The sequence below is a fragment of the Onychomys torridus genome, chromosome 21 (assembly GCF_903995425.1).
Source record: "Onychomys torridus chromosome 21, mOncTor1.1, whole genome shotgun sequence".
Classification (NCBI taxonomy): Eukaryota; Metazoa; Chordata; class Mammalia; order Rodentia; family Cricetidae; genus Onychomys; species Onychomys torridus.
In genome coordinates, this window is record NC_050463.1 from 7,842,073 (window position 1) to 7,866,984 (window position 24,912).

At 45.0% G+C, this 24,912-nt stretch overlaps 1 protein-coding gene across 1 annotated transcript in view; it reads right to left on the reverse strand.

Moving 5' to 3' along the window:
• The window catches only part of Myo1f (myosin IF), a 55,850-nt gene that overhangs the window by 25,846 nt on the left and 5,092 nt on the right, over positions 1-24,912 (reverse strand). Inside the window, exons 2-12 of the mRNA XM_036170844.1 lie at positions 11,364-11,501; positions 10,848-10,937; positions 10,675-10,769; positions 9,209-9,296; positions 9,028-9,117; positions 7,155-7,286; positions 6,862-6,996; positions 5,262-5,394; positions 4,907-5,103; positions 1,221-1,301; positions 998-1,084 (exon numbers count right to left, since the gene is read on the reverse strand). Of these exons, the coding sequence (XP_036026737.1) occupies positions 998-1,084; positions 1,221-1,301; positions 4,907-5,103; positions 5,262-5,394; positions 6,862-6,996; positions 7,155-7,286; positions 9,028-9,117; positions 9,209-9,296; positions 10,675-10,769; positions 10,848-10,937; positions 11,364-11,501 (1,266 nt within the window). The remainder of the gene's footprint in view (positions 1-997; positions 1,085-1,220; positions 1,302-4,906; positions 5,104-5,261; positions 5,395-6,861; positions 6,997-7,154; positions 7,287-9,027; positions 9,118-9,208; positions 9,297-10,674; positions 10,770-10,847; positions 10,938-11,363; positions 11,502-24,912) is intronic.

Here is a 24,912-nt window from a genome sequence, read left to right on the forward strand (position 1 = left end):
TCTGGCACAAAAAGCAGTTGCTTAAACGGTCTTTTTTCATTTTCTTCTACTTTTCTTCCTTCCTTCCTTCCTTCCTTTCCTTTCCTTCCTTCCTTCCTTCCTTTCCTTCCTTCCTTTCCTTCCTTCCTTTCTTCCTTTCTTCCTTTCCTTTCCTTCCTTTCCTTCCTTTCCTTTCCTTCCTTTCCTTTCCTTCCTTCCTCCTTCCTTCCCTTTCCTTCCTTCCTTCCTTCCTTCCTTTCCTTCCTTCCTTCCTTCCTTTCCTTCCTTCCTTTCCTTCCTTCCTTTCTTCCTTTCCTTCCTTCCTTTCTTCCTTTCCTTCCTTCCTTTCCTTCCTTCCTTCCTTTCCTTCCTTCCTTTCCTTCCTTCCTTCCTTCCTTCCTTTCCTTCCCTTCCTTCCTTCCTTTCTTCCTTCCTTCCTTTCTTCCTTTCCTTCCTTCCTTTCTTCCTTCCTTCCCTTCCTTCCTTCCTTCCTCCCTTTCTTCCTTCCTTTCCTTCCTTCCTTCCTTCCTCCCATCCTTCCTTCCTTCCTTCCTTCCTCCCATCCTTTCTTCTTTTTTTTGAGACAGGGTCTCTCTATGTAGCCCTGAACTCTATGGAGATCACAGAGATCTGCCTGCCTCTGACTTGTGAGTGAGTGTTAGGATTAAACATGTTCACTATTACATCTAGCTCGATTTTTCAAGATGGAGTCTCACTAGACATTCATGCTTTGGCCTCCTGAGTACTGGAATGACAGGCATGCACTACCATGCTCAGTTTATCCAAGTGGGAATGGCTTCATACATGCTAGGCACGTGCTCTCTACCAACTGAGCAGTATCTCCAGCCTCACTTTTCTTTTTATAAATGGATTATGTCTGGTATTTTGTTAGAGTAACAGAAAGCTGACACAGTGAGCAGAGAGAGGTGGGAATGGATTTGGGTGTGGGGTCCCAAGTGACTTAGTGACCCTTATATATTTGACATTCCACCTTCTGACACTTGGCTGCCCTACCCACCTGCTCTGCCTTCAGGGTGAGCTCAATAAAAATCTGTTGCAGCTTTTCATTGACGAAGTTGATGCAGAACTGCTCAAAGCCATTTTTCTGCCAAGGAAAGAGAAGGGCCTTTCTGTTAGTGGACTATGCTGGAGTCTTTGGCAAACACTGGGTAAATCCAGGATGACAGGCAGAATAGGGCTGGGCTGAGGATAAGGGGGATAGGAGGGATCCTGGGCCAAACCTGGAAGATTTCAAAGCCGTAGATGTCAAGGACACCAATACTGTACTCTTCCTGAGGCTTCTGCATAGCACGGTTGATGGCCTATGGGTAGATGGAAATGGGGCTAGTGGGCATGTGGCTAAACCCATGCCACTAATCACCATCCTCTTGTTATGTTTTGAAAACTGCTTTTTTCCCAATTTGTGTGTGTGCATGTGTGCACACATGTATGTGGAGACCAGAGGAGGGTACTGGGTGCCCTTTATCACTCTCCACATTATTCCTTTGAGACAGGATCTCTCCCTGAACCTGGATTGAGGCTGACAGCCAGCAATCCCAGCAATCCTCCTGTCTCTACTCCCTCATAGTACTGGGGTTGCGGTTGGGTGAGCACATGCCTAGCTTGTTATATGAATGCTGGGATCTGAACTCAGTTTCTCATAAATAGAGTGTGTGTGTGTGTGTCTGTGTGTGTGTGTGTGTGTGTGTGTGTGTGTGTGTGTGTGTCTGTGTGTGTTTGTGTCTGTGTGTCTGTGTACATGCCAGGGCATGTGTATGGACATCAGAGGACAACTTCAGGTGTCTGTTGTCTACTTCTATCATGTGGGTTGTGCTATAACTCAATGTCAGAACTGGCAGCAAATGCCTTTACCTACTCATCTTGGCAATCCCCTTGATGTTTTAGCTAAATTTGTGGCTCTGCCCCCTCTTGACAGATTTTTCTCTAGTCTTTTAACTTCCATCTGAAAACCAAAGTGCTGAAGTATCACAGTTCTTGACTCCAGAGCCAGATCTTCCCACTGTACCTCAATTTTTTATCTCTAAAATGGATCAATAGCTACACATAGTGGATAGCACCTGTAACCCTAGCACTCAGGAAGCTGAGGTAGGAGGACTGTTGTGAGTTCCAGGTCAGCCTGAGCTACAACACGAGTTCCAGGACAGTCTGGGATACAGAGCAGGATCTTATCTTAAAATTAAATAATTAAAGGGCTGGAAAGATGGCTCAGTGGCTCTGAGTGTCTTCTACTCTCTTCTAGAGGACACAAGTCCATACCCAATACCTGTTTCAGGTGGCTCACAACCACCTGACATGATGGCTCCAGAGAATCTGATGTACCATGTGGGCACCTGCACATATGTGTCATACATTCACTCACATCCAGCCTGGATTACTGGAGACCCTGTCTCAAACAAACAAACAAACAGACAGACAGACAGACTTGCAATAGCAAGTACTAGGACCTGGGCATGTGGTAGGGCACTTTGTTTAGTACACATTAATCCCTAGATTCCAACTCTACTACCACAAAATTAATTTAAAAGCACTGGAGTTTGATTATCTGTAATTGGAAATGTTAGGCCAAAAAGTGTTTTGCATTTTAGTTTTGAGAAACATGCAATATCTTGAACATGAGATCAAAGTTTGTTTGTTTATTTATTTGTTTGAGATAAAGTCACTCTATGTTGCTTTGGTTGACCCGGAACTTGCTATGTAGACCAGGCTGCCCTCACAGAGATCTGCCTGGATCTGCCTGCTTCTGCTCCTGCGGGATGGTATTAAATGCATGTTCCACCATGCCCAACAAGACTCAAATTTAAACATAAAATTCACTTACACTTCATATACACTTTATGCACTACTTTTAGTGCACTTTTTTTGTCTTAAAGATTTATTTATTTTTTTATGTGTTTGGGTGTTCTATCTACATGAATGAATGTCTGTGAACAATGTGCATGCAGTTCAAGAAGAGGCCAGGAGAGGGCGAATGATCCCCTGGAAATGGAGTTACAGGTGGTTTTGAGCCACCATGTGGGTGCTGGTTATTGAACCTGGCTTTTAGAAGAGCAGTATTCTCCCTGAACTACTGAGCCCTACAACTAGGTTTTAAATGTGAGCCATGCACGGGGTCTGAGATGGAATTTTCCACTTGTAGTTTCATGTTGGTGTTCAAAAGTTTGGAATTTTGAAGTATTTTACATTTAGGATTTTCAAATTAGGGATGTTCAACCTATACCTTATAGGAACTTCCCCGTTCCTTTCGTGTGTGTGTGTGTGTGTGTGTGTGTGTGTGTGTGTGTGTGTGTGTGTGTGTGTGTGTGTGTGTGTGTGTGTGTGTGTGTGTGTGTTGTGTGTGTGTGTGTGCACGTGGGCTCATGTGTGCATGTGTATGTACATTTACCATGTCAGAGATAGAACCCAGGACCTTTTATCACTGAACAACACCTTCCATCCTTATGGGAATTTTTAAAAATATATATATTTAAAAGTCACTTTACATACATAAAACACTGGAAGAGGCTTGGCATATAATTTTGTGTGTGAGTTTGTATTTGTGCATAGGTGTGTGTGTGTGTTGAAGTGTGCATATACATACATTTGTGTGCATGTGGAGGCCAGAGAACAGCCTTGGATGTTGCTCCTCAGGTACTACTTACCTTGTTTTTTGTTTTTAGTTTTTCATTTGATACAAGCTCTTTTCAAGGTCTGGAACTCTCCAAGTAGGTGAGGCTGGGGGGAGGGGATCTACCTCTTTCTACCTCCCCAGCTCTAGGATTATAAGTGCACTATACCTGGCTTAACAGTTTTTGAAGTTACATTTATTTATGAGAGAGAGAGAGAGAGAGAGAGAGAGAGAGAGAGAGAGAGAGAGAGAAAACTTGCATGCCATAGTGTGCATGAGGAGGTCAGTAGACAATTTAAAGGAGTCTATTCTGATCATCATGTGGGTTCTGGTGTTCAAACTCAGGTCCTCAGCCTTGGTGAGACACTGCTTTATCCACTGAGCCATCTCACCAGCTTCATGCCTGACTTTTAAAAAATGTAGGTGCTAGGCTGGCAAGATGGCTCAGTGGGTAAAGATGCTTGATGACAAGCCAGATGAGGTGAGTTTGATCTCAGGAACCCATATGGTGGAAGGAGAGAACCAAGTCCCTCAAGCTGATTTCTAACATCCACATATATGTTGCAGTGTGCATACACACATGCACACAAAGTAAATAAATGAATGTAATAAATTCAAATGTGGGTTCTGGTGATGGGATTCATGTCCTCATGCTTGCAAAGCAAGCACTTCATCAACAGAGGTCTCTCTCCAGCCCCTACTTAAAATGTCAGGCATAGTGGTGCACACCTTTAATGCCAGCACCAGGAGAAAGAAGCGCCAGTCTCTGTGAGTTTGATGCTAGACTTGTCTCCATAGAGTTCCAGCTGGGCTACATAGTGAGATCCTGTCTCAAAATAATAAATAATAAATGAAAAAAGACAACCCATAGGGTCATTCTATGCAGCCCAAACTGGCCTTGAACTCATAATCTTCCTGCCTCAGGCTCCTGAGTGCTGAGATTACAGGTGTGTATCACCATGTCTGGCTCCTCTAACTGTTATATGTTTGTTAGTACTGTGATCATCACTGGCCCTGACATGTAATGTTCCCTTCCACTCACCTCACCCAACCACTTTGTCTCCTTGACAACTATCTTAGCTCTCAAACATACCCACCCCTCTCTGTCACCATCACTGTGGACCTGGAGGGCTTCAATAGTTCCTCCATTTGCAGATTGTCTGAGCTGAAAGTTGCACTTCACTTCCTAAGGAATTGGTGAGATGAACAAGTCAAGCCTATCTTCCCACTTGTCTGTCCAAATGCCACGGGCTTGTTAAGCACCAGGCATCCAAAAGAATTTCCAGCACTAGTCCCACTCACCTCCACCAGGAAGTCAAAGAGGCGGGCATAGAGTCCCTTGGCCAGTGCATCACGAGTGTAGGTTGCCTGTTCCACATTGAGGGTCACATCAATGGACTCACTTCGTCCACCCCATTTGCTGTCCATCTTACGGCTGGTCAGCTTCTCTTGCAGCCGCCCACTGTCTATGCCCAGCAGGTAGGCTGGGAAGGCCAAGACTGCCAGGCCAGAGCAAAAGGAAGCAGCTGGTCAGGCTCTAAGGGCATAGGAGCTTCCCCAGGGACACTAACATGGTTCTCTTGGGATCAAAAGCGGGAAGAATGGCAGTCCTAATGCATGAGCCTGATACCCAACTCTCCATAGCACCCACACTCACGGTCTGCACTCTCCACACATGCATAGTTCCCTTCTTCACAGAAGCTGATGTTCCCCAGGTGCAAGATCCCTGCCACGAGCTGCAAGACGAGCTGCTGGACACTAGTTGGAATTCCAATGACTTGCATGGCATTCTGTAGGCACAACAGGGACAGCTTATGCCACCAGCTTTGGTTTCCAACCTGACCATAGAATTAGACTCCTAGGCTCATGGCATGGATTTAGGAAGACAAGACATTTGGATGCCTGATTTTGCTTTGTGTATGCTCAGCATGTGTATTCATGTATGTGTGGATGCCAGAGGTCAACCTTGAGTGTCATTCCTCAGGTACCATCTACCTTGCTTTTTTACATTAGACTGGAACTTGACAAATAGCTGAGGCTGGCTGGTGAGCCCCAGTAATCTTGACTTTTGCCTTGATAGCACTGGGGTTATAAGCTGTTGCTATCATGCTGGACATTTTAATTCATTCTCTCTCTCTCTCTCTCCCTCCCTCCCTCCTTCCCTCTCTCCTTCCCTCCCTCCCTCCCTCTCTCTCTTTCTCTTTCTTTCTTTTTTTAAAAGATTTATTTATTTACTATGTATATAGTGTTCTGCCTGCATGCCAGAAGAGGGGACCAGATCTCAAAGATGGTTGTGAGCCACCATGTGGTTGCTGGGAATTGAACTCAGGACCTCTGGAAGAATAGACAGTGCTCTTAACCTCTGAGCCATCTCTCCAACCCATTTTAATTGTCTCAATGAGTGCTGGGGATTGAATTTGCATGGCAAATACTTTACTAATTGAAACATCTCCCCAATCACCTGATTTGCCTTGTGAGTGTTTGTGCAGGTGTGCATGTGTAAATGCAAGTGCACCCAGAGGCTGGAGGTTTACATTGGGTGTATTCCTCTATTGTTTTCCAAGTTTAAAAAGTGTGTGTGTGTGTGTGTGTGTGTGTGTGTGTGTGTGTGAATTCATGTGTGTGCCACAGCATTTCTGGAGGCCAGAGGACAATCTGCAGTTGAAATTCCTCATTTTTCCACTCAGTTTGAGACAGACTGTCATTGTTGCTGCATAAGCTAGGCTAGCTGGCTCATGAGCTGCTGGACATTCTCCTATCTCACCCTTCCATTCTCCAAGAAGCACTGGGATTACATACGCTTGTAATCCAGCTTTTATGTGGGTTCAGGAAACCCACACTCAGCTCATTGGGCTTGCCTTCCAAGTGCTCTTACCTTTTGAACCTTCTCCCCAGATCTTCATGTTAGTTTTGAGGCAGAGTTTCTTACTAGTCCTGAAGCTCACTGATTTGACCAGACCAGATGACTGCAAACCCAGGGCATCTGTCTGTCTCTGCAGCCTCAGTGCTGGAATATAAGCATGTGCTGCCATACCCACCTTATTTTCATGTGGGCTCTGGGGATCAAACTCAGGTCCTCATGCTTGTACAGTAAGCACTTTACCCACTGAGTCCTCTCCTTGGCTTTGTGATCTGCCTTTTTTATCTGTATAACTGTATAACTTTGGATAAGTGCCTGTACCTTTCTGTGTCTCAGTTTCTTTATTTGTAACATGAAAAGATTCTCTGGGGCAGCCAGAGTGGTGGTTGGTGCTCACCAGGGTCTCATTGAAGTCACTCCGGTCATCAGTGCCTTCTACCTTGTAGGTGTCTGATTGATTGAGGTAGTAATAGTAGTCTGGTGTCATGAGTCCTAGGTTTTGCTGCTGCTCCTGGGAGGCCCCTTCCAGAAGCTGGAAGGTGTTGGAAGGTCATGCATCTACAGCTGGTCTGGGGCAGCCATTGTGGTTGCCTCACCCTCCCACATACCACCCTTCCCTTGTTCTCTTTCCTCCATTCCTGGGATCCAGAGGGGTCTCCCTCTGCCCCAGCCCCACCCCCTCCCACGCACCTGGTAGTAGATGTGGAAATTCCTCTCATTCTCATTCTGCATGACCACACGAGACTTCTCCAGCAGGAAGTTGGAGATCTTGCCTCCATCTGGCTCCCCGCCTCGGCTGAACTGGATCTCAAAGTACTTGCCCTGAATTCCAGAGAACCACATTAGCCCATCCCAGAGTCCCAGGAGTATAGATGGAGCAAGGATTACCATCTCATGAACCTGACCTCTTCCCCTCTTTCTCTTGTCTCCATTCACTTATTTTTTTAAGTTATATTTGTGTGTGTGTGTGTGTGTGTGTGTGTGTGTGTGTGTGTGTGTGTGTGTTGCCATGGTGGACACATGATAGTCTGAGGACAATTTGTGGGAGCTGGTTCTTTACCATGTATGTTCTGAGGACTGAACTTAGGTCCTCAGGCTTGGTGGTGGCAAGCGTCTGCTGAGCTTGCTGATTGCCACTCACTTACTGACTAAGCTTGCTCTCTTCTCCAGTGTCTTTCCTCTAGACTGCTCAGACTGTGTGGAGCCAGGCATCCCTAGACCATCCATCTCCTGTGGTTCTCTAAAACCCTGTTAGTTGCACTCAGCTCTGTGCTCACCTCAAGTCTCCCCACCACATTTGAGGTTTCTGTGTCTCTTTTGTGTGTGAATACATGGGTGTGTGCATGATTGTGTAGGTGAAGGCCAGAGGTGGTTAACATTAGGCATCTTTTTAAACTGCTGCCACCTTATACATCGAGGAAAGAACTCTTGAACCCAGAGCTTGCTGATTTAACTAGTTTTAGCTAACTTTTGCTCCAGAAATGCCCTGCCTCCACTTCTCATGTGCTGGGGATCTGAACTCTGCTTTTTACACTCTTAAATGCTATTACTCTAGCCCTTCTACTTTATTTCTTGAAACAAGGTCTCTCATTGAATCTAGTGCTCACTTAATTGGGCTAGACCCGATGGCCAGTGTGCCTCTGGATCCTCCTGTCTCTCTCCTAATGTGAGAATTACAGGTGTATGCCAGTATATCCAGCTTTTACATGGGTCCTGGGGATTAAACTCAGATGTTGCTTGGGTGGCTCCACATTTAGTGAGAGACCTTGTCTCAGAAAATAAGACAGAGGGAGGACTGTAGCTGTAGTTCAGGAGTTGAGAGCACTGACTTCTCTTTCAGGGGACCTGGGTTCTTCTTCTTCTTTTTATAAATTATTCATTTTTATTTTATGTACATTGGTGTCTTGCCTGCAGGGATGTCTGTATGAGGACATCAGATCCCCTGGAACAGAAGTTACAGACAGCTGTGAGCTGCCATGTGGGTGCTAGGAATTGAACCCAGGTCCTCTGGAAGAGCAGCCAGTGCTCTTAACTGCTGAGCCATCTCTCCAGCCCCAAGGACTTGGGTTCTATACCCAGGACCCACATGTCTGCTCGCATCTGTCTGTTACTCCAGTTCCAGGGGTTTCAATGCTTTCTTCTTGCCCCCAAGAACATCATACACTCATGTGGTGCACAGACATACATTCAAAACACTCATACATACAAAATAAATACTAACAAAATAAAAAAGAATATTAAGGTGGCGAGCTATTGAAGAAGACACCCAACATCAACCTCTGGCATTCATGTGCATGTGCACATACTACATGTGCACCTACACAAGCATGTACCCACACACAAAAAGAAACATGGGTACATGGGTCCTAGGGAGATGGCTCAGTGAGTAAAGTACTTGCCACACAAGTGTGTGTGTGTGTGTGTGTGTGTGTGTGTGTGTGTGTGTGTGCGCGTGTGTGTGTGTTCTTGGGTTTGTGCATTGTCTGCATGCATGTGTGTTTGCATTTTGAATGCCTGTGTATGTAGAAAGAGTGAGAGCTCAAGCAAGGTTATAATGACTCACAAAGCGGCTGGAATTGTTGTTGCGCACCGTCTTGGCATTGCCGAAGGCCTCAAGCAGTGGGTTTGACTGTAGAATTATGTCTTTGACGTGCTAGGGGTAGAGCCCAGGTAGAAAGAGATCAGTCTGGGTCAGATGGGTGTAACTGAGGGAGACCTGACATATCCTTCTATTCTTGTCTTACCTGGACCTTTTCACCCCCGCCAGACACCTTGGAGATGTAGCTCATGATGTACTTAGCAGCCACTGTTTTCCCAGCTCCGCTCTCCCCACTGGAGGTGGTAGGATGAAGGAATAGTTAGTGGGCAGGGATAGTGGAAAGGACCTTTTCAAATGCCTAGTCATTCATTAATCCATGCATGTATTCATTCTTTTACTGAGCACCCACAGTGTACCAGGCCCTACTCTGGGTTTTAGAGATTAAACAGTGAACAAGAAAGATTAAAAAAAAAAAAAGTCCCTGCCCCAGGGTCTGGAAAGATGGCTTAGGGTAAGAGCACTTATTTCTCTTGCAGATAATATTTCTTTGCTTCTCAGAACCTACACAGTGGTAATAACCATCTGTATCTCTGGTTTCAAGTGATTGAACACCCTCTTCTATCCTCTGAGAGCAACAGGCATGGATTTGGTGCATAAATATGCATGCAAGCAAATCACGCATACACTTAAGATAAAAATAGTAATTTTTTAAAATTAAAAATACCTTCTCCCTCCCCCCAAAAAGAAGGGGCCGATGAGGTGGCTCAGTGGGTAGAGGCACTTGCTGCCAAGCTGAGTTTCATGGAAAAGACCTGATTCCTGAAAGTTCCCCTCTGATCTTCACACTTGCATTGTGGCATGTGGCAGCCCCAATGAATATAAATAAATAAGTAGATATAATGTAAAAATTCCTTGGGCTGGAAAGATGGCTCAGCATCCATTGCTGAAGCGTGAAGACCTGAGTTCAGTCCCTCATATGGTAGAAGGAGAGAATTGACTCTTGGAAGTTGTCTTCTGACTTCTACATGCATACCTTGACATGTATGGATCTATACACATACACACAAAATAGTGAATGAAATGTAATTTAAAAATTCATACCCTCACATTTATTTATTTTATGTGTGTGTGTATTATGAGCATGGCATATGTGTTTGTGGTGTATGTGCATGTGTTTATGTATTCATGTGCCTATATGCACAGGTTGGAGGACATCTGGTATTCTGCTCCATCATTCCCTGTCTTATTCCCTTGAGACAGGCTCTCTCACTGAATCTGGCTTGCAAATGCCAGAAACCTGCCTGTTTCAGTCTCTCCCAATGCTGGAGTTATAGGTGTGTGTGTCCAAGTCTGGCTTTTTATATAAATTCTGGGAGTTTGACCTCAGAGTCTCATCCTTGAGCAGCAAACACTCTTACCTGCTGAGCCATCTTTTCAGTCCTGGAGCTAATATTTAGGAGGAAACAATAGGCAATAATAAAATGAATAGACACACTGTATCAGGAGCCATATCAGTAGCCAAGGGAAATAAAGAAAGTAGAACAGAACAATAGGGATAAAGGGACATCATGGCATGATTTATGAGTTCATGACAAATCACCCTTGGTAGTGGTGTTTGAGGACATGCCTGGACAGAATGTTCCAGAATCCCTTACCCTACTACATAATCACCTGATAATGACACACTGGTTCTCACAGTCGATCAGCATATTCCGGTACATGTTGTCGGTGAGGGCATAGATGTGCGGAGGATTCTCATATTGAGCCTGGTGGAGGAGGTCAGGTGTCAGTACAGAGCTGGAGGCCTCAGAGGCGTATTTCTACCCATCCAAGCCTAGACTCACCGCGCCCTGGTAGAGGTCAATTTCTCGGTCAGTGAAGTAGGGCATCTGCTTAAAGGGGTTTACAGAGATAAGCACTGAGCCAATATATGTCTTGAGAGGTAGTTAAGAACCATGCAGTATCTTTTTTGCCTTTCTTACCCCTTATTCTATCCCAACAAGACTTCCCAGAACCTCTTTGCTTAGAGAGAAAGGTGAGATACTTGAATGTACCTTGAGTCTCTTAGGAAAAGAAGGCTGGATCCAGAAAGAGGGAAATAAAGTACAGTAGTTTAGCTACTCCAAGATAGAGGTGCAGTAGCAGCTACAGCATCTCAAACCACAGCACTATTGTTACTTGATCTATTCTTCAATTGGCCTATCCTTCCTTCATTCATTCATCCTCCCCTCCACCCCTGGGCTGGGCTTTCATAGGCCCCTCTATACTGTCACCCCCTTGGCATTCTTCTCTGTCCCAGTGCATCATCCTAACTTCTATTGCTCAGTCATCCTTTCGTGCCCTTGCACTGCTTGGGATACGAAGATGTAGTCATCCATGAAGCGCTTTCGGAGGTTGCTCACAATGGCATCCTCAGTGATCTGGGGCAGCAGAACCATGTCGTCCACACCGCTCTGCTTCACATTGTGACTCTGCCAGTGAAAACGTTCCTTGCTGCCCTGCAGATGAGAGTGGAGGAATGAAGGGTGAGCCCTTTCAGGGGAGCATGGTCAGGGCATCTTGCTTACCTTTACTACAGCTTCTAAATTGTCCTTCCTCAGATACCCCAGTAACGGCTAGGCTTTTGTTGTTGTTTTCAGACAGCATTTCCCTATGTAGCTTTAGCTGTCCTGGAACTCGTTCTGTAGGCCAGGCTGGCCTAGACTCACTGAGATCCAATTGCATGGCTAGTTTTAATTGTCAGCTTGACACAATTTGGATCACCTGTTAAGAGTCTTAATGATGGGGGCTGGAGAGATGGCTCAGAGGTTAAGAGCACTGACTGCTCTTCCAGAGGTCCTGAGTTCAATTCCCAGCAACCACATGTTGGCTCGTGCCCTCTTCTGTATACATAATAAATATAAAAAATTTTAAAAAAAAAGAATAGATTAAAAAAAAAAGAGTCTTAATGAGGGACTGTCTAGGTCAGTTTGGCCTGTGACATGTCTGTTGGAGAGTGTCCTGATTACATTAATAAAAGTAAGAAGACATGTCCACACCCCAGCCCTTCATTGGGGAAGTCTAGGTTAGCATTATACCAGTCCTTGTAGAGAGAGGGTTAGATACAAATAATCATCATTCTCTCTCTTTCTCTCCATGTTTTTACTGTGTATCCCTGGGTAGCCTAGAATTCATTATGTAAACTAGGCTAGCCTTTAACTCATGGAGATCCACCTACTTCTGCCTCCCGAGTGCTGGGATTGAAGGTGTGTGCCACCAGGTCGGCTCTCTCTGCTCTTGACTGTGGATGTGATGTGACTTCTTGAGTTTTTGATTGATAGGTATGTGTGTGTGCTGTTAAGAGCAAAGCATGAAGGCCCTTGTGCCCACAGATCTCCAGGGAGACCAGGAATATTAAACACACATGATTATCTTTTCAGTGGCAAAGATGAAATACCTGTCCTTCCATCTAGAAAGCTGGGAATTGGAACTGATTAATAGCTTGGTGATCTGTGTTGGATCAGGCCTTATTAAGCTCCTACAACCAGGACCAGAGGTGCCTAGCAATCTAAATGACCCTTACAGCCATGGGCTCCCCCAAGCTCCCACAACCAGGACCAGAGGCAACTTAATAGTCCAAATGACCTCTATGCTATCTGCATGATTGAGACCAAGCCAGAGCCTTTCCTAAGCCCTTAAACTAGCATAGGTAGCCTATCTCTAGAACCCATCCTCTTGGAAGAAATGACATGTACCCCGAGTTGAGTTTCACTGTAATTACACTTCCTTGTGCAACAGGGATTATATTATACCAGAAAACTTTTTTCCAAATTGTACTGTATTTTAAATTTAAATTTAAATATTCCTGTCATCAGACTCTTTAGAAGTCTTGATCCAGATTGATCAAGTCAATCAGAACAGAGTTTTCACTCTCATCTCTTTGAGGTTTGCTTCTCTCCCTGACACCTGCAGAGACCCCCCTCAGTATGTCACCAAGCCCAAGTTATGAAATGCTGGAGATCAAACCCAGGACTTTGAGCATGTAGGTAAGAACTCTTGTAGCTGAGTTATATTCTCAGCTCCTTGAGGGATCTTTCTGAAGTATGGTACAAGACAGGCATGGTGACACACTGGTAATCTCAGCACTTAGGAGGCAGAGTTGGGAGGACTTCCATGAGTTTCAGGCCAGCTGGGGATATATATTCAGACCCTGCTTCTAAAAAAGGCTATCAGTATTGCTCACTGGGGAAGGTGCTTGCTACTGAGCCTGATGACCTGAATTCAATCCCTGGGACTTACATGGTGGAAGGAGAGGACCAACTCTTGCTTCTCTGGCCTCCACATGTGTACTATTGCATGCGCATACTCTCCCAATCAATCAGTCAATCAATCAGTGTAATTATAATTTTAAATATATATCTGTAATATCTATCTATCTATCTATCTATCTATCTATCTATCTATCTATCTATCTATCTATCTCTCTCTCTCTGTAATACAGATCATCAGCTACAGCCATGTCTTAATTTCACAGCCTGAACAATGAAGGCTGAATCCTTTGCTTTGACATTCAGGCCTTTGGGATGTGGTCCTGGCTAAATTCACCTCTATTCATTCATCCTCTCCCTCTTTCCTCCTTTCCTTCATTCAGATGAGCCCCTATACCTGTAGACATGGTGTATGCAATGCTGGGGGTGCAACTCAGGGCTTTGTGCATGCTCAGCAAGCACTTTACCAGTGGAACCCCCAGCTCCTTTGTCTTGCTTTCTCTCCTTCCTGACCATCACAGTATGAGCAGCCTCTATCACAAGTTCTCATGCTATGGTATGCTGATCTTCCTCAGGTCCAAAGGGATGGCTACTGCTGAAACCGTGACTCAACCCTTTCCCTGTTAAGTTGTCTGTGTCAGGTATTTTGTCACAGTGAAGAAAAAGCTAGGGAAAGGACATTTTGAAGTGAGAGGCCAAAGAAGGTGTGGTGGTTTGAATGAGATTCCCTTCCACAATCTCAGGTATTTGAATACTTGGTCACCACTCTGATGGTGGTGGCACTGTTCAGGAAGTTTGGAGGTGTGACCTTGCTGAAAGAAGTATGTCTCTCTGCTTCCTGCTTATGGTTTAAGATTCCAAGTCCAGTCACCATGCCTTCCTGCTCCTATGATTCCCCAATCTGACGGTGATGGACTCTTATCCCTCTGGAACTATAAGCTCCAAATAAACCTTAGTTATTTTTCTAATGCTGTGACAAAACACTCTGACCAAGTCAATTTATAAAAGAAAGTGTTTAATTCGGCTTATAGTCCAGAGGGTGCGAGTCCATGATAGCAGAGCAAAGGCATAGTGGCAGGAACAGCTGAGAGCTCATATTCTGATCCATAAACAGTAGGCAGAGAGGGCACATTGGGAATGAATGGTAGGAGTTTTGAAACCTTAAAGTGTGCCCTCAGTGACATACTCCTCCAAAAGGCCACACCTCCCAAACTGCCCAAACCATGCCATCAACTTGAGACAAAGTATTAAAACATGTGATCTTATGGGGCCATTCTCATGCATACTTTCAAGTATGGATCTCCAGGGAGCCTCTGTGTACAATGGGGGACTGTTTTCTCCAGGGATCCCAAAAGGATCTGGGCTGTATAGGTAAACAAGAATTAACACCTTCAAGAATTCTGAACCAAGGCATGGTGTCCAGGGCAGGAGGGAGGGGGAGGAATGTTGGAATAACAGTGTTTTGTTTTTAATCAATGCTGGGGATGGAACCCAAAGCCTTGTGCATGTTAGGTAATTGGTCTATTACTGAGCTTCAACCCCAGCCGGTGTGACTATTTTTGATTGTCTTAGAGATGGGAATATGGTTGCCATTTAGTGAGTAGATGCCTGCACACAATTAATTAGAGATGGGAGAAGGGGGGACTGACTCACTATATAGCCGTGAGTAGCCTGAAACTCACGACGTAGACCAGGCTCCTTCCAACTCATAGAGATCTCTTGGCTCTACCTCTGAATATTAGGATTAATAGTATTGTCACCACTCCTGGCTCAACAAAAATATTTTATGTAAAGAGAAAATCAATACCAGTTGAGTATCGTTAATCAAAATGTTTCAAGTTTTTTAAGTTTATTTTTATTTTTAAACAGTCAACCAACCAACCAACTGAAAACCAAACCAAAACAAACAACAAAAAATAAACACTACTACCATCATCAAAAAACACCAAACAAACAGCAAACCCATTTTAGAACACAAGCATGGTGGCTCCAAGCACCTGAGAGGCCAAGGCAAGTTTGCCATGGTTTAAGGCCAGCCTGGGTTACAGAGTGAGACCCTGTCTCAAAATAAATAAATAAACAAACAAATAAATAAATAAAAACCAAACATATTTTTAAAAAAGGCTGAAGAGATGGGTGTGCAGTTAAGAGCACTTGCTCCAAAATCTTGAGGACTGGAGTTTAGATGTACTGTGTAATAAGCTGGGTACTTCTCAAAAATGCCTATAACCCCAGCTCTGGGTATGGTATGCAGAGGCAGAAGGATTGTTGGAGTTTGTGGGCTTCAGCCGAGCAAGAGGTTCAGGAAGAGACCCTGGTTCAGGAGAACAGGTGAAGAGTGATGAAAAAGACCCTGTGACTACTTCACCCTCTTCTGGTCTCCTAATACAAGCATGTACAGGCTTCTGTGTGTGCACACACCTGCACATATATCTACACAGACACAATAAATAAACACCCCCCCATGTGATTCATTTGAAAGAGCGGTTGCCTAGCATGCACAAAGCTCTAGGTTACAACTCCAGCAATGCATACAACTGACATTGCTGGTGTACACCTCTCATCCTAGAACTCAGGAGGAGGAGGCTGGAAAATGAATTCAAATCCATCCTCAGCTCTAATATATTTAGTTGGAGGTTAGCCTGGGATACATGACTGACATCCTTTCTCAAAAAATACTTGATTTTGGAATATTTGCATACATATTATAAGATATTTTGGGGGTTAAGACCTAAGTCCCAACAGGAAATTCACTGATGTTTCCTTTACAGTTATACATAGCCTGAAGGTTATTTTAGATATTTGTTGCTTCATGCTTGGGCAGGGTATTTATTTATAGCTATGTACAGCTGGAGACCATACAAGACACCTAGAGAGCAGAGGCTTGTTGCAAGATATTTGATTATACTGCATAAAGATTTGTCACTGTGGTTGGTTTAATAAAAAGCTAAATGACCAATAGCTAGAGGTATAGGCAGGACTTCCAGACAGAGAGATCTCTGGGAATAATAAATGGGGAGTCGCCAGCCAGACGCAGAGGAAACAGGACATTCAGGAGGAGAGGTAAAAGTCCAGAGTCACATGACAGCATGTGGATTAATAGAAATGGGTTAATTTAAGTTATAAGAGCCAGTTAGAAACAAGCCTAAGCTAAGGGCAAGCTTTCATAATTAATAAGAAGTCTCCATGTCATTATTTGGAGTTGGTAGGACAGAGACAGACTCGTTACAGAGGCTGAGTCCAAACACATGCTATATCTGTCAGCAGTGCCCCCTCCCAGTCCCACTGGGTGCTGCTTTCACTGCTCATGGGAGTTTGTACAGGGAGGACGGGCTCAGTCATAGGGTATTTGGCAAAACGCTAAAGGTCATTTTATACACCATGTAGTGCACCTGAGTTTTTCTAGGACTGCCACATGATGTCAGCTGTAGAGTTTTCTACCTGTGTATTTTGTTGGCACTCAAGTTTGAGCCAGATGCAGTGGTACACACATGCCTTTAATTCCACAACTCTGTAGCTGAAGCAAGTAGATGGTGAGTTCCAGGCCATTTGTGTAATATAACTAAACCCAAATCAACTAAAAAATAAGGTTCAGCAGGGCCATGGTGCGCACGCCTGTAATCCCAGCACTTGGCAGGCAGAGGCAGGTGGATCTCTGTGAGTTTGAGGCCAGTTTGGTCTACAGAGTGAGAAGTAGGACAGCCAGGACTGTTTCACAGAGACACCCTGTCTTGAAACAAACAAACAAAAATTTTTTTTAAAGTTTCAGGGCATTCGAGTAATGGCTAAGCAGCATTTGCTGCTCTTGCAGAGGACCCAATTTCAGTTTCCAGCACCCACATGGTGGTTTGTAACTCTCTGTAACTCCAAGCTCAGAGGGTCCAGTGCTCTCTTCTGGCTTCCCTGGGTGCCAGACACCCACACTGTGCACAGACATACAGTAGGCAAAACATGTGTACACCTTTAAAATTAAAAAGAATGTAATATTAGAATCTAGCTGCACACAGGCCTCAGTACCTTTCAAGCAGCCTTTCCACTCTCACAGATACCAAGAGGCACCCTCCTGAGACACTTGAGTCATTAGCCAGCGTACTACCAGGTACTAAGGGTTCTCACCTGGGGCAATGAGTTTCCATCAAAGAGCCCAGCCACACGCGTGCTCCACCCTTTTCCCTGCCTTCTGCCTGAGATCAGAGAACCTGGCTGTAGACTTACGCTGTGTAATCTCCTCCATCCTCAGAAGGGGATGACTGAGACCCTACTTGTGCCACCAGACCTTGATTTTCTCTCTTTAGAGCCCCTGCCATGTTGTCCATCTCTGGTACTGGGGCCTAAACTCTTCTCAGAGCCTGGGCTATATTTCTGTAACTCGGCCTGTCTGTCCCTGGTGTTAATAACATAATTTTTGTTTTGTTTTTTGAGACAGGGTTTTTCTGTGTAACAATCTTGGCTGTCCTGGAACTCACTCTTTAGACCAGGCTGTCCTTGTCCACCTGCCTCTCTGCCTCTGGAGTGCTGGGATTAAAGGCATGCGCCGCCGCTGCCTCGCCTTGCCGCTGCCCCCCCCCCCACCCCGCCCCACCCCGGATGTTAATAACTTTTTTGGTTTGTTTGTTTTGTTTTGTTTTTTTCTAGGCAGGGTTTCTCTGTGTGGTGCCTGTCCTGGATCTTGCTCTGTAGACCAGGCTGGCCTGGATTTACAGAGATCTGCCTGGTTCTGCCTCCCGAGTGCTGGGATTAAAGGTGTGTGCCACCACTGTCCGGCTCTGTTAATAACTTTTAATAAAAATCTTGCTCCACAACAATCTGCCTTAGTATCCCTCTTGAGCCTGCATTTGAGACTTTTTGAGGTGGGCACATCTGGTGGCTTCACTGCATTTTGGGGCCACTAGTGTGAGCACTTTCAGATTTGCAGAGACATTTGTTAGTATCCACAACTTTTCCTCTGCTTTACAAAGGATTACATGGATTCCTTTTCCTTCCTTCCATCCCTTTCTTCTCCCTTCTTTCTTTCTGACTTGAAACAGGATGAAACCCAGGGTCTCACACACGCTAAGCAGGTATTCTACCCCTGACCCCTCACTGGGGGATTCTAGGCAGGGGCTCCACCCTGATCACATTACCCTTTACTAGAGTCAGGAGTATAGTATTATGAGCCTTGTCTCCAGACCTTCCTTGCTGTGTTTATGCTTGTTTTACATGCACAGGATCCTGAGTTCGGCACTGCAGAAAAGTGAGTGTCAGGTATCTCTACATGAAGGAGACAGGGCAAGAGGAGGAGAAGCTCATGGAATGCAACAGGGTGCATCTGTTAAAGGTGACATATACCTGGAGAGGTTACAAAAGCACTGCCTCGGAGGTCAGAGGTATCCAGGACAAGTGGTGCCCTATGTGGGATGAGGCTATGTTAGAATGTGTTGGGAGCTGCAAGGAACTTTGAGCCATCTGAGTTACTGAAAATTGACTGCACTCTGAGAATGGCCCCAGGGAGGGTGTTGGCAAGATCCTGCAGTCATAGTGGGAGGTGTAGAAGGACAGTGAGGACCCACAATCAGCCAGTCTGGCCAAGAAGAGGAAGGACAGAGGCTGGGGAGGGAGGTTGGGACACAGCAGCCAATGCTTCCTGCTTGTAAGATGGGAACAGCAGAAGTGTTGGTGAGGACGGATCATGAAAATTAGGGGTGGAATCCCAAGACTTACATGTACTATTAAGTTTCACTTTCAGTCCTTACTAAGCGTCTTGTTTTTTCTTTTGTTTTTAAAATTTTTATTTATTACTATTTGTATATGTGAATGATGTGAGTGGGTGTGCATGTGTGAAGACCAGAGGACAACACTGTGGACTCAGTTCTGTCCAGCCACCTTTATGGGTTCAGGGGATCGAATTCAGGGAACTAGGATTGTTCAGCAAGTGCCTTTACCCACTGAGACATCTTGCTTGCTTTTTTTTTTTTTTTTTTTTTTTTAATTAAGGGCACCACCACACCCTTAATCCCATGCACTCGGAGGCAGAGGCAGAGATAGATGGATTTCTGTTAGTTTGAGGCCAGCCTGCTCTACATAGGACAGCCAAGGCTACGTAGAGAGACCCTGTCTTAAACATCTATATTTATTTAAAGAGGCAGGGTCATGTAGTGCAGGCCAGCCTCACACCTGTTATGTAGCCAAAGATAATCTTGAGATTCTGATCTATTGCCTCTACTGCCCAAGCAGTGAGAGGATATATGGGCAGCATGGTACCCATTATTTGGGGTTTGTGAAGTGCTAGGGATCAAACCCAGGACTTCATGCAAATGAGACAAGCCCTCTACCAACTGATCTACATCCCTATGACTAAGCCATGATGTACATGACTAAGCTTAAACAATTAGTGTATGTGTATATACAAATGTGTGTATACAAGTGTGACTGTGTGGAGTGTGGGTACTGGTACCTGTGTACATGCAGAAGCCAGAAAGGGGTGTTAGTTGGATATTTAGGACCTGGAGCTAAAAAACATTTGGGGGATGTGGATGCTGGCCTCTTAACATCCATTTTCATGATGGCGCATCAGCACTGTTCACTGCTGAGCCAACGCTCCAGTTCTGTGACGGGGGTTTTTAAGTGGATTACTTCAAGTTTTCCTTTCAACACACAGAGGGTGGTACTGTTATTAGGTCCATTTTTCAGAAGAGAAAACTTTGGTGCCTCAAGGTTGGAGGCTGCAAGGCCAGCTGTGGTTGGCCCCTCTGGCCTTTCAGGCTGGGTTCCTCTTTCTGTTTTTCCTCCACTCTTCACATTGCTCAGTGTCTTCTCTGTCTTCAAGCTCATGATGTTCACTTCCTGTCTGTCCTGCCTCCCTCCAATATCCAAGCTCTTCCACTTGTTCTGAGCTCCACTATGTCATAAAATCATCCATGTATTCCTGTGTGTAATCCTGGCTACTCATGAGGTGGATGCAGGGGTTTGGGGGTGTTGCTCAGTTGACATTGTTTGTCTAGCTTCCATCTCCAGCACAATATAAACTGGGTGTGATGGTGTACACCTTGAACCCCATTATTCATGGGGTGGAGGCAGAAGGATCAGGAGTTTCAAGAACACCCTCAGCTACATAGTGAGTTGGATGCTAGCCTGGACTACATAAGACCTTGTCTCAAAATGGCTATGGGGTATGGTGGTGCTAGAGAGTTGGCTTAGCAGTTAGCAGCACTGGCTACTGTTGCAGAGGACCTGGTTTGGTTTCTAGCACCCACATGGTGGCTCACAACTGACTGTAACCCCAGTTCCAAGGAATCTGATGCCCTCTTTTGTCCTCCTAGGGCACTGCATGCACATGGTACCCAGACATTCATGCAGGCAAAACACACATAAAATAAAATAAATAAATCTTAAAAAAAAAAAAAACAAACAAAAAACCAAAACCTAGCTAAACAATCAAATAATTGAATGAAGTACCCTAGGGGTAAGATTGCCTTTCATGCCCCCTCAAGCACCCCTTTGTCTCCCTGGTTCAAGTTGAAACTATGTGTTCCTAAGTTCCTTCCTTGAGCTGTGGGTGGGGGGAGTTGCAACAAATAGGTTTGAGGTCTCAGTTGACCACAAGCTAAATATGACTCAATCTGCTGTCTCTTGTGAAAGCTACTGAGGGGCTGGAGGTGGCTATGGTGAGAAGTGGAAGGCAGATTCTTCCTCTAGCTCGTCAGTCAGCTCGGCCTACATGGGGGTGGGTGATGGGTGGGTAGGGGTTTGGGGGTGAAGGTGGAAGTTGGGAGATGACATGACAGCCTTCTTGGTGCTATTGAAGGGAGGGGCTGTTTGTGGTCAAGGTGGCGGCTCTTGTAGGACTCAGGCTTGTAAGCCCTGCAGTGTAGTGAACATACTTCCTGATTTCTATCAGTGCTTAGAGTAGGTACAGGCCTGGCCTACGGCCCTGCTCTTGAAGCTCTTGAGTGGTGCTGCAAGTCAGTGAGGCTAGTCCCCCAAGGAAAGGCCATGTTGGAGCATGCAAAGGCTAAGTGGGTATATCACCTAGAGCTAGACTTGCAACTTGACCTCAAGGGCCAAAAAGGCCTTGGATATGCATGTTTGGTGGGTGTGCAACTCCAGGATCCTAGCTTCTTTGAGTGGGGAGACCAGGTTCAAATAAGGCCAGGAGGATGCTCAGAAGCTATTTAACAGCAATGAGCTGCTCATGGCAAGCCCTAGGTGAGCTCTCATTTTCTAGGAAAAGGAAGGGGAAGCCATAGTCAAGGTGACTACTAAGAGAAGTGGCCTCTTAAAGAGACCTAACTGAAATCATCTTTTTGTTTATCCAGCAGTTTGCTAGGCCTCCCTGACTCAGTTTCCTCATTTGAAAAATAAGACCTCCAAAGGCTTAATGAGGCAGCTGCGCAGATTCAATGAGTCAAAGGTTGTCACATAATATTAACATTCTCCATCATCACTATGGGTGTCAGCCTTGAACTTGGCCAGCCCCAAAGGGTCCAAGGCAGGAGGAAGAGCCAAACGATGCAGCTTTAGAATTCATTCCAAATATGCCAATTGTAACCAGCTTGGCTGGGTGAACATATTCTACAATGACACTGTGTGCCTCACTTTGGCTATCAGACTATTGAAACAGTGGACCCAAAGAAACTGGCATTTCTTCCAGGAATATAATGCAGGGAGAAGAGAAAGCTTAAAGCCAGGGCCAGCCAACAGACCCTGCCTTGTTAGACAACCTTACAGCAGAGACATGGATGGGTTAGTGGTAGGTAGGACCACATCTTGACTAGGAACTACACAGATAAGCATAACTCTGGGCTCTAAATAAACCTAATCTAATTTCAGGATCCAGAAGATGTACTTGGGGTGTGTGTATGTGAGGTATCAATATTGGCTCAGGACCCCCAAGACCAAGTTCTCAGCACAAAGAGATTTATTTGCCCCAGAGGAACAAAGGTCAGGGAATAAGATACAAGAAGATAGAGGATGAGGGAGAAGGGGAAGGGAACAAGAGAAAGGGGGCAGGGGTACTTGTCCCGGAGGGGAACAAAGGACTGCCTCTGAATAGAGGAGACAGGCATGGCCCATAGAAAAATGGCACTTTATAAAGGTAAATGGGAAAACCCCAGGTTAGGATGAGGTGTTTAATATTAAATGGGCATGTTAATTAGGTGAGACAAAGGGTTTTGTTTTTTTAAAGATTTATTTATTTATTATGTATACAGTGAGTGTTTGGCCTGCAGGCTAGAAGAGGGCACCAGATCTCATTGTTCCTGGGAATTGAACTCAGGACCTCTGGAAGAACAGCCAGTGCTCTTAACCTCTGAGCCATCTCTCCAGCCCGGGTTTTTGTTTTTTGTTTTTGTTTTTAATTTATTTTATGTGCAATGGTATAAGGGTGTCAGATCCCCTGGAACTGGAATTACAGGCAGTTGTGAGCTGCCATGGGGGTGCTGGGAATTGAACCCGGGTCCTTTAGAAGAGCAGCCAGTGCTCTTAACTGCTTAGCCATCTCTCCAGCCAAAGTGGGTTTTTGATTGCTGGACTTTAATACTTTCATAGCACCTTGGTAGTCAGTCTCAGGACGAAGAAGTGGCCAAATAAGGGAACAGACCTTGGTGGCTAGCTTTAAGAATGTATTCTAGGGGCTGGAGAGATGGCTCAGAGGTTAAGAGCACTGACTGCTCTTCCAGGTCCTGAGTTCAATTCCCAGCAACCACATGGTGGCTCACAACCATCTGTAATGACATCTGGCACCCTCTTCTGTATACATAATAAATAAATAAATCTTTAAAAAAAAAAAAGAATGTATTCTAACAGTTTTCAGCAAGACAGAGGGAATGGGGGAGAAGGGCAAGGCCTCCCAGAACCATGCACATCATGTTCAAGCTGACCAAAGAGAATCTCTTTAGGTGGTATCACTGTATTTCCTTATCCCTCTTCCCAACGTTGCCACAGAATGAATCTCCTTTTTCTGCTTTTCCCTCTTAATCTGGCTGTTTTAATTGGCTTATGAAGGACTAGTGGCTGGATCTGGCACGTGGGAGCACAGGCTGTGACCCCAAGACTGGTAACAAAGCTCTCTTAGAATTGGGTGGTGACGAGTAAGAGCTTCAGACTAGAGAGAAAGAGAACAGCCACTTCCTTCCTCAAGGAAGCTGTGCAGATGTGAACCTGATGCTGTAGCTGCTCTGAATCCAACTGTGGCTCTTGCACCCTGCCCTTGGCCCTCAGGGGGTGACCCTAAAATCCCTGACCTGTCTTTCCCCAGCCGGGGAGGTTTTGGACCACACCCTGCTATTCCACTGAACTGTGCAAACAACGTTCTTAACTCCCAAATCTCTAAGTGCCTCACTCTCCCTCCTCAAGGCTGAGATTAGGGTTGTGTGCCAGGTGGGATCAGTGAATTAATTTTCTTTTGGCTTAGCCAACAACCTTTGTCTTTTTGGAGGTAGCTGGGGTCTGTTGCACCTCCTCAAATTCTCCACATAAAGGTTGGGGTTGGGGGAACTCAGGTCTTAGTGTTTTGCTCACTAGACTGGATACTAGTGGTTTCTATGCCCAAAGCAGATGCCTGTCTGTCCCCTCCTATCTTTTTTGTCCCATCAGTTGTCTGTCCTTTTATTGTTTATTATTTTAAAAAAAATACCATACTGCTTTCTGTAATCAAACACATATAGATAAGGCCTATCATAGTTAATACAGTTTGTTACCTCTGTATGCTTTTTTAAAAGTTAAAATTTTATTTGTTTGTTTGTTTGTTTATGTGTTGGGGGTGTGCTTGTGTGACATAGCACACCTACAGTCAGAGGGCAACTTGAAGAAATGAGTCTCAGGATGGAACTCACATCATTAGGCCTGGCAGCAGGCACCTTTACCCTCTGAGCAATCTCAATAGCCCTGTGTTTTTCTTTTTTTGAGATTGTGTTTCATCATCTAGGCTACTCTTAACCTCCCAATTCCTGGTTCCATCTCCCAAGTTCTGAACATTACTGGTGTGCTATACCATTATGCCAGTGAGATGGCTTAGTGGGTAAGGGAGCTTGCTGCCAAGTCTTATAACCCAAGTGCAATCTGGATCTACACGATGAAAGGAAGGAGCAAATTCTTCTACTTTGTCCTCTGACCTCCACGAATTGTGCCATGGCCTACAAGCAAGTTCACTCCCCTCACAATAAATAAATATTATTTTAAAAATTAATGTAGCTTTAGTTTATTTGTGATCAGGTCTTATTTAGCTCAGGCTGGCCTCAGAGTTGTTATATAGTGGATGATGACCTTGAATTTCTGAGCCTCTTGCCTCTACTTCCCAAGTGCTGGGATGAGAGTTGTACACCACCATGCTGGTTTATGTAGTGTTGAGATGGAACACAGCTTCATCCACATAAGGCAAGCACCTCATCAGCTGAGCTACAACCTCAGCCCCACAGTTGTGGTTTGTTAAGTCTCTTTTGTAAATACCTCCTTTTTTGGTTCATCCCCTGACCACTGGCCTCCTTCTGGTTTTTATGAAAGATTTATTTCATTTTTATCCACGTGTCTGTATGTGTTTGTGCTGTGTGTGTGCACACAGGCGTGTGGGTACCCATGGAGCCCAGCTGAATCCCTAGAACTAGTTACAGGCAGTCCTAAGGCACTGATGTGGGTGTTGGGAACTGAACTCTGGTCCTCTGCAAGAGCACCACTTAACCACTGACCC